General features: G+C 37.5%; 1 protein-coding gene across 1 annotated transcript in view; it reads left to right on the plus strand.

Annotated features, from left to right (window-relative positions):
- The window catches only part of ERCC4 (ERCC excision repair 4, endonuclease catalytic subunit), a 60,837-nt gene that overhangs the window by 1,567 nt on the left and 48,692 nt on the right, over window positions 1-10,578 (plus strand). The window contains exons 2-3 of the mRNA XM_072419026.1: window positions 1,254-1,436; window positions 3,597-3,777. Of these exons, the coding sequence (XP_072275127.1) occupies window positions 1,263-1,436; window positions 3,597-3,777 (355 nt within the window). The 5' untranslated portion in view covers window positions 1,254-1,262. The remainder of the gene's footprint in view (window positions 1-1,253; window positions 1,437-3,596; window positions 3,778-10,578) is intronic.

The raw sequence follows: 10,578 nt of genomic DNA on the forward strand, positions 1-10,578 counted from the left end.
GCCTCACACCTGCATTCCCTGGCCTCACACCTGCATTCCCTGGCCTCACGTCTGCATTCCCTGGCCTCACGTCTGCATTCCCTGGCCTCACGTCTGCATTCCCTGGCCTCACGTCTGCATTCCCTGGCCTCACATCTGCATTCCCTAGCCTCACACCTGCATTCCCTAGCCTCGCGTCTCCAAAGTTCACACGCTGGGATATGAGGCAAAGGGACACATGCCAGGCATCGCCAACAGGATGCAGATGCTGGCCAGCCATCACCAACAGGAAATTCTGCCCCGAACCACACTTAGAGAATACCGCCGGGGGGGTTAAACTAGGCCAAGTCAAGGCACAATCCATGTTGCAATTGAATAATGAGTTTAAGCAGAATTAAACTTTCTCAAAACCAAACATTGAAACCAAATTGCATTCCTTTTTGTGGAAAGGAAAAGGTGATGTCCTTTCTGCAATAAAATTCTCTTAACTGCCTGATCACAATTTTTTTAACCTAAACTTGTCTGTCCAAGGCATCACCATCTTCTTCTGCCTATCTTCCAGGAGTCAGAAGGCCATCTACCTTATTGGCCTGCACAGGCTGACCTAAAGCGTACTTAAACTCATAATTTTCACTTTACATAAAAGGGTAGAGAACCCTTTTATGTAAGGCAAAAATTCTGTGTTTTTTTTATATTGGGCAGTTAAGAATGAATGGGCGCCCAAAACCTCCCGGTATACCTATGTCAGGCATCTCGGGATGCTCTTAAGCGCTCCTCTTGGGCATGCGCAGAAGGAGACTTTTTGCTCAAAAAGAAAAATTTTGACGATCTCAGGCATACGCAGGGCTACGAAACAGATGCTGAGGCGGCTCCAGGACGGATGCTGAGACGACGCGGGACCCAATGCAGGGCACCTCTGGACTAATCGGACTGCTCTGCGGGAATGAAGGTGTTTTTTTGGGGGGTTTTTGAGAATAGTTCCTCACATGCATGTGATCACTTTTTTGGTGCTCTGCTGATAAATAAATATATATATATATTCCTGGCTGTTCAGTCTGGCATGGGTGCATACATCCCAGGACTGCCTGTACCCAATTACAAAGCAGGCCATCCAGATCAAATATGGAGCTTTATGTATATATAAGGTGGGATTTCTTGTTCTGAAAGATAATATTTAGTCTGCTTCATATACATTCCAGTGCCATATATTGCACATCACAATATTCTTTAATTATTGTTTTTACGTTTTGATTAACAGTTGTTTTCTTGATTAGAGACTGCAAATGGCACCTCTCCTGGAGCATGAAAATCAGATTTTCTTGGATCTATTTCATGAAGATGGTCTAGTCATCACTGCCCGGGGACTTGGCATTGACCGAATCCTACAGAACTTCTTGAAGCTTTACTGTGACCCAGGAAACCTTGTGTTAGTTTTGAATACCAATACAGCCGAAGAGGTAATATTCTTCAACAAAAATGCACAATATAGACCTCCTATATTATATCAAACAATCTTTACCACATACTACAAAAGTATGTATGGCTGAAAAACAAAGCACACTTTAAAGTGGATGCCTAAGTGTTTAGTTTCCAGTGGAGCAGCAAATGGTTAAAACCCCTGCCAAGTTATTTTTTGTATTATTGGGCAAATTTACATTCACTTACTGCTCTAGAACTACAACTGGAAGTACGCAAAAAATCCCCTCCTCGGGCTTGTTCATGTAACCAGAATCCCCACTGCAATATTTATCCATACAGTGTTTAGGCCGGGTGGGAGCTCCTGTATTGTGAGCCAACTCGGGCCGGGTGGTGTGCCAAGCTAAAAGGGGCCGGGGAGAACACTGCTAAATATAATGTTCCAGGGGCAACTCCAAAATATTTCATTTCTTTTTAGATCACAATGGACATCAGTACAGGCAAAGGGGTAAATATTTCCAATAGGGACACAGAAGCAATTAAAACATGACAAAGGGTCCAATCCTTCCCCAATTCCAGACTTGTATTTATTTGACTTGCTCCAATGTTCAGGATCATAATTAAATATATAGTCAGCTTGCTGCCTTCTCTTTCTGATATGTGACAGGTCCCTATTAGGCAAATCTGTTCCAGGAGATACCAGTGCTGGAATCTTAACTAACATCTTAATCCATCAACAGAGATATCCGTTCTTATACCTGAAAGCTCCTCATTGTATTTTAAACCAGCGGTCGCCAACCGGTGGACCGCAAGAAAATTTTGGTGTTCCGCTGCTCTGGCTGGTGCGTTTCCCCAGCAGAAGGACCCCGCTGGGGCAAGGCACCGGCCAGAGCCTCTGGCCACATCCCTAGTACAGATCCCAGGCACAGGGTTTTGTCTGTGGCTCAGGCCTGCGATGGGGGAGTGGATGGGTTCTGGCATCATGACATCACTAAAGGGGAAGTTTCTTCCCTTTGATTTGCACCCGGCTACCCACGCATCGGGGGTCGGGAGCCAGCAAATTTAGTGGTCTGCCTGTTCGAAAAGCTTGGCGCCCATTGTTTTAAACCACTTCTAGTTAGTTTTCTATGATATGGAATGTATATTTTATCCACGTGTTAATCCTCAATATGAGAAAATATTCTTATAATACTATATGGCGACATCATAAGATTCTATACACACAAAAAGTATATGATGGCTCAAATTAGGCATAAGTAGAACACACTGGATGCAGTGGAATAATCTGGTAATGATAATATTTAATCTGGCAGTGAGAAAGGTTCTTTAAGTTTATATAGTTTTTATTTTTATATCCTGAACTGACATGAACTTCAGCACTTGCTGCAAATGGACATCCATCACATTTAGTAGTTATACACTAATCTATGCAGCGTAGATTTAAACCTCAAGTACTGGAGTGTTGAGAAGAAGAGTTGTTGTACACGCTAGTATCTTCACCCAGTCTTGGTTTAGGTTACCAATCTTCAATCATCTCGACTGGCTGGGCTGGAATGATGTAACTCCAGCAGTTCATGCACATTATAGAAAAAGGTTGTGGACAGACAGGCAATTGTAGAAGAGACATATAGCTGCCTGCTCACAATGTTTTCATTTTTAGGTTTATTTTTGGGTTAAGAGAAGGACCCCAACTGTTCATTCTATCAAGGTACCACATCCCAAAATAAGTACATAGAAAGAGTTCGGAGCCCTAAAAAAGGGGTTCCCAAAGAAAGCTGCCACCTGCCATTGCAATAAAAAAAATTATTTCTTTAAAAATCACATCATTTTTATTGTTACATTATTTAAAATCAGATCCAAAATAGTCAAGAACAACATACAGACTTCTTCAAAAAATTGAATAGGACAAAGACAACTATGGCATCTTGTATATATCTGGTAGGTAGAAAACCTGGTCAAAATGCCTTTTTTTATCACTTATACATCTGTGGTTCTACATGTTTTCTTTTTCTATTTGGCACTTCAATAAAGTTTTTACTGTCACAGTGATGCAGTTCAGATTAAATTTTTTTCTTGTGTGTTTGTAAAAAAATAAAAATAAATAAATAACGTATTCCATACAGAATATACCTTATTCTTCAAAGTAGAGTTTGGATTTAAATGTTGTATTATTTTAATGCTGTATTTTACTCTTTTCCTAGGAATACCTCATTGAGCAACTTAGGGCAGAAGGTGTTAGTCATTTGCCCCGAATCATTAACAATGAAATAGGCAGTAATGAGCGATATGATGTGTACACACAGGGCGGTGTGTTATTTGTTACTAGCCGTATCCTTGTTGTGGATTTCCTCACGGATAGGATTCCTGCCAACTATGTAGCTGGTGAGTAAATATTTTTTTGATTAAAGAGTAAGGGTCATATTAGTCTTGATTTTTAAACCTGTTGCCACGTTTTGAGCCACTGTGATAATCCTTCAGAATACCATCATCATCATCATGTGTAATCTATAGGGTTGGTATCTCCATTGGTCGGTTGACACATTCCTTCTCTTCTAAATCATCTGTTTTACCAAGCTGGGTACTTATACACTACGGCTGCGATCTAGGCCATAGGTACAACATATGTAACTCTGCCTAAAGTAACCAAGGGGCAGATAAATGTTTGTGAGACTTTACATTAATAAATGCATTTTTTTAAGTTTAGGTTCCCTTTAAGGCTTCCACAGAGAACATGATTTACATCCGCTATCATCAGGATAGGAAGGGTGTCTGTTGCATTGGTTGGTGACAGTAAATGTCCTGTTGTGGGCAACTATTGCTTAAAGTCAGGTGTTTTAGCAGAATGCACAGATATGACATTTATCATAAAATGAATACTTAGAAAAAGTAAGAGAAACTATCTGTTTGCACAGAACTACAAATATATTATGTGAACTTTTCAATTAGTTGTTTCTGTATTTAATATCCCTATTGCATTTCCAAACAATTAATCATCATTGTCTGTCCCTTTTTGCAATAAAGCCCTGCCTGATCAGAAATGTTTGAAGTAGAACTTTAGTTCTTCTTGAAAGCTGTAAGCTACTGACACTATTGAAACACATCGCTAAAACAAATCACATTCTTACAACAGTAGAGGCTTCTTATAAAAATGAGTTTTACATGACTTGTTGCTCAAAACCTTAAAAAAGGAAGCTATTTCTCATTTTAGGATGGTGGACAAAGGCATGCAAATCAAAATGTGCATTCAAAGCAGATGGTGTAGAGTAAAGATGTTATATTAGGCCATTTATTCCATATGGCATACAACTGTTTCAGGATTATTACCAGTGCACTGTATGGAAACCAAGATTTCTATTGAGTTGCAGGGTTCAACCAAATTTTTTTTTTTTTTAAGCTGGGGGGGAAGAAATTGTAGGTGGGTGGCAGCCTGTGTATTGTGACCCAACTCTTCAGTAAACGCCCAAAAACAGCTGGGTGCTTACTTAAAAATGCCAGGTGGTGCGCCTGGCTTAAAGGGGCTAGGTGGATCACTGGAGTTGGATTTGGGACTAAATTAGAAAACATGAACTGGAAGGTGTGAAGGTATCAGAAAATTCTTCACCCTTAGCATAAGCATAGATTCCATATTAGTTTTTCTTGACGAGGCACTACAGATGCTGTAATCACATCATACTCTGAATAGAATATATAGGCAGTATGTGGTTGATGTACTTAACCTATCTCTCACTGTTGCAACAACGTCACCATTCTCCATCTCTTTGGAGTGTTTAAATGTCAAATAACAGTTACTCCTTCCTATGGACTCCCATCACCTGTGTTCTGCATTTCAAAGGAAAAAAAGATAGAACAGTGAACGCTGCGGCATAGAAAGCCTGTAGCTTTAGCTGCGGGAACACTACAGAAAGTGTTTTCTGTAAAACTGCAAACTAATATCTCTGTTAGTAAATTGTTACAACACTAATAGCTAGTGTAAAAACCGCTGCTACATTCGTTTGGTTTGTATGGTAGGATATAGTAACAGGGTGACTTTAAATGAATAGGAGGGACGCAGCATTCTTTTGAGTTTTTTTCCACTTGTATTCCTAATCTGAAGCAGAGGAGACCTTGAGCCCTAACTTCATTTACAAATGATATTTTTAGGGCAAAAGACAAATAACAGAAATAATAACATTTGTGATACTGAAAAATAACTTACATTGTGTCATTAAAGGCAATATAGGGCAAACAAAACTTTAAAAATGAATAAATAATAAGAAAAAATTAATAAGGAAATAAAAATGCAATTTCTAATACAATAGAAAAGCCAGAAACAGTGGCAAGGCAGGAAACACCAAAAAGCCATTAAATCGCAGGGGATCAAGAAAGGGACGGTCCATCTCTTTATTGGGATAATACTGCAGAATAACAAAGGAAAGCGACTGTAACTGTAATGCAGCCCTAACTCTATTAAGGGAAAAAGCAGATCTAGAAACTGTTTGTATTGTCACCACTAGATGTCAGCAATGTCTTCTATCTATGTTTTGCATCATATGGTATACAGGTTGTCACAGATTTTGATTTGTTTGGGTTGAGGCTAAAATGTTACATCTGACTTATTACAAAAAAAAGCATGTACAAGAGTTGTTGCTGTAGATGATAACTCACTCTTTTGTGTACCCATTTTATATAATTTAGCCACAGGGCCTTCACGTGCAAAGTAGTGGACATTTTTTACATATAGCGTTATAGCAGAATAAGACATTCTGGCAATAAATGCACCTGAACTCTTAACTATCTAATTCAAATATTGCATTTCAGTTCCTACACAACTGTTTTAGAATCAAAGATATTGTCCTTGTACAACCATTGTTCTTATGTGTTAAAGTGTTTGTCCCGTTCCTAATACATGAGCAGGGCTGTGGAGTCGGTAGATAAATCCTTCGACTGCGACTCTCCGACTCCTCTGTATTTACGGGGTTTCTCATTTTATCTTCACACTTTTGCATTCAAACTTCACAAAAAAATTTAGACCCCCTATTTATTCATAAATCAATAAATCTATTATAAAAATATATATAACACAATGTTTTTACCATAAAAGTTTTTCTCAAGAAACAATAATAAAAATAAATGAAAATAAATTGATGATTTGTCAATTTATGATTTTTACTTTATATAATTTTAAAATTAAATATCCTATTTCAGGGATTTATACTAAGTTTTAGGATAACAATATTATTCATCTTTTTATTTTCAAAGTTATTAGCTTTATATTTAGTATTGCAATTACCAATATGCCAGAGAATTAAGTAATGCAGAACGTCAAAGAGTGGTAGACCGTTATCTGAATGGAAGTGATGCCTCCCAGATAGCAGTGGTTGTGGGTTGTAATTGTACAACCATAACTAAAATTATTAAGACCTTTGAATCTTCTGGCAGGCTGGAAAAATTACCAAGAGGAGGTCTGAGAAATTCAAAGTTGGATGAAGCCCATAAGGAGGAGTTACGCAAGTTAATGTCCGAAGATTGCGGAATAAGCCTCAGGGAAATGAAGGATCAATTATTTGCCAAATTTCGAGATAATGTATCTATTTCAGCAATGGATAGATACATTGATAAATTCCAATGGTCATTAAAAAGAACTTCTTTAATTCCTACAAGGCGCAATGATTCCCACTCTCTTCAAGAAAGGCTTAGCTATGCTAACAAAATCTTTGATCTCATTGCTAGGGAAGATGGAAAAAACATCTACCGTATTTTCCGGTGTATAAGGTGTATACTGGGCGTATAAGACGACCCCCCACTCTAACCAATCATTTAGGGGTCGTGTTATATGCCCAGTATTGTACTGTTCCTTCTGCCTGTCAGATCTCACTATTGTGTGAGAACTGAGGCAGAAAGAACTGTACACTACTACTTCTAAGTAATGAATGGGCACGTTCCTTTAATGAATGGGCGTGTTCCAGTGAAGAGCCAATCCAGGCTCTCCACTGGGGAGCCAATCCAGGCTCACGTCCTGCTTTTCAGCTTACACGAGTCCTGCTGTGAAGCAACGCGAGCCTGCCCAGGAGGACTCGTGTAAGCTGAAAAGCAGGAAGACAGAAGGAGGCACAGGAGGACTCGCAGGGACGCCAGACCAGAGAGGGGACTCGCGAGGACACCGGGCGCTGCAGGTAAGTACTGGTACCCGGCGTACAAGACGACCCCTGACTTTGTCATAGATTTTTCAGGGTTAAAAAGTCGTCTTGTACGCCGGAAAATACGGTAATTTCTTGATGAAGTAGGTTTTATATCTCAATGAGAACGAAAGGAGAAGATCTCCTATTGGGCAAAGGGTGGTGCATGTTGTGGCTGGAGTGCGTTCCAGAAATTATTCAATTTGATGTGTGAGGAATAAAAATGGAACCCTCCACTTAAAATCATTATCATATATATAAGGGACACCAACTCTTCTTTGTACCACCATACTCTCCATTTCTTAATCCTGTTGAGAACATGTTGTCTAAATAGAAAGAAGTAGTAAGAAGATATGGGCTAATTAATTCGGGTCCTCTATTAGAAAACATCATTAGTGTATTTTTAACAATAAGGGAGCAGGATTGCTCAAATTATTATAAAAAAAAAATATTTAGCTTTTTGCCTAAATACCGAAGAGGGGAAAGCATTAATGATTATTAAATCATTAAATTAATTATTACATATTTTTATTTACTTGTTCTTGAGAAAAACTTTTATGGTAAAAATTTTGTTATTTTTAATTTTATAATAAATTGATTGATTTATGAATATTTAATGTATTTGATATATAATTTGCATATATTATTTATAGTAATTGATACATTTTTTTGAGAAGTTTGAATGCAAAAGTGTGAAGATAAAAATTAGAAACCCTGTAATATGCTAATGTATTTTCTAAGTTGATTGAAGGCAACATACACGCCATTTAACCACAGAACAACTGGCTAGGAAGCTGACGCTCTAATGTATTGGCCAGTTTAAAAAACAAAAGACAAAAAAATGAAAACAATCCATCTCCTTTTGCAAGTTGCAGAGTATGAACAGCACAACACATATGTTGAATAGTAGTACGCTTAGATGCTTCTTCAACAATTTTCTTCAAAATGTCACTATTCTCTTCACTTTCTCCAATACTTGCAGAACTGTCTTCCTCTAATATCTGTCTGTCACTTTCTTCATATACTTTCTTCATTTTCTCAATTGTTAAGCATTATCTGTCACAATGCATACAATCTGTTCCTTTTTAATTTCAATATTCTAGAAAATTCTTCACTAAGTTTTGAAGATAGTCACTGGTGTGATATGCCTGGGTGTCATTTACTCCCAAGGTTCACGTTATTAATTTATTATTTTCATCAAGAAATCTAACATTATTAGCAAACTAATTGAGTCTGTGATGTGTGCATGCATCCATTTTTATGAAGAAAAAAAAATGTCCCTGTAGACCTTTTCGTAGTTCTTCCTTTTTACATATGGCCTCTTTAATTATAAGTTTCCTTATGCTTTCTCTTTCCAGAAACACCAAGTTTTTTAGCCATTTCTCCATTTAAACCTAAAAAGGCTGGCTATAAAAGGATAGTGGTACATTATTCTTTACTACCATTTCAATAATGGGGTTTTTCATTTTTTCTGGTGACATTGTTATGGTAACTTTGTCAGATATAAAGAATCGTTTTAGTTGTGTTTGGTCTCCAGTAGGTTTCTGAACTTTTTTTTTTATCCCAGAAGTAGATGGAAAATTTTCAGTGATATCTTTCTCATTCAGAACTTCTAACACTTGAGGATAAAAATGCGGCAAGTGTCTTTTCAAATTTCATTCTCTTGTAGGTGCATTTTTGTTAGACCCACTGAAACTGCTAATTTTTGCATTGTTTTTTCATTGTTTTTCACCATCATCTTCAAGAATACACGTAATATTTCACTTCACTTGAAATGTAAAGTGCTCATAAAGAGCAGACTTTGTCTGCTTTGTGTTTGTTTGACAGACTTTGTGTTTGTTGACAGACTTTTTGTGTTTGTGAATGGGGTGCCGCTTTCACTAAAATATAAATATAAAATATGTTATACTAACTAGCATATTCTTTGATTTAAATACAAACATACACATAGTCCTGCACTATTGCAAACATATACACACACACACACATACACATACAACACGGCACTATACACACAAATAAGCTATAGCCCTGCACTAAACTTAAACATAATTTGTCCTATACAGAAAAACATGCACAAACATATATAATATACACACAACACAAAGCCCTACATTTTACTCAGAAACATACACACAATATGCACTATACACACACGTTCATACATTCCTGCACCATACACACAAACATACACATAGCCCTGCAGTTTTATCCAGAAACATGCACACAGCCATTAATCATAGTACACACTCAAATAAACTGGTACACATATTTTATCTAAAATAAAATTAAAACACTTTTTCTAATGTACATAATCCAGATTACAATGGTTTAAAGAGCCTGTTCACCAATGCTAGAAGTCTAGCAAACCAAATAGGGGAATTGAAAGCCTTAATGAGTGAAGAGCATTATGACTTGGCATTTCTGAATCTTGGCTTTGTTCTTCACATGACTGGGCTGTCAATATTCCTGGGTATACTCTTTCGTAAAGACAGAGTCAAACGAAAGGGTGGTGGTGTCTGTATTTGAGAAGTGATATAAAAGTGAATGTGAAAGAAGAAATTCCTGATAGAACACGCTATGAGCTTGAGGCATTATGGGTGGAGGTGAATGTGGGGATGAATAACACACAATTAATGATTGGAGTCTGCTATAGGACCCTCAGTGCTAAGGAAGAAATAGAAAATCAACTACTAGCACAGAAAAGTGGAAGTGTTTTAATCATGGGGGATTTCAACTACCCTGACATTGACTGGAGTAATGACACTACAGGAACAGCAAAAGGGAGGAAATTTTGTGAATTTAATAAAAAGCTAATTTTATTGTAGAATTTATAGAATTCCCAACTAGAAATGATACTCTGCTGGACCTCGTTTTTTCTAACAATGCAGAGCTTATAACAAATGTGCATATAAAAGAGAATCTGGGTAGCAGTGACCATAATATGATTTAATGTAAGCTGTAAACAGAAAGCAAAAACAGGAAAGATAAAAACATTTATTTTAACCACCTGAGCGTTACACTGAGG

Source organism: Pyxicephalus adspersus, chromosome 7 (genome assembly GCF_032062135.1).
Source record: "Pyxicephalus adspersus chromosome 7, UCB_Pads_2.0, whole genome shotgun sequence".
Classification (NCBI taxonomy): Eukaryota; Metazoa; Chordata; class Amphibia; order Anura; family Pyxicephalidae; genus Pyxicephalus; species Pyxicephalus adspersus.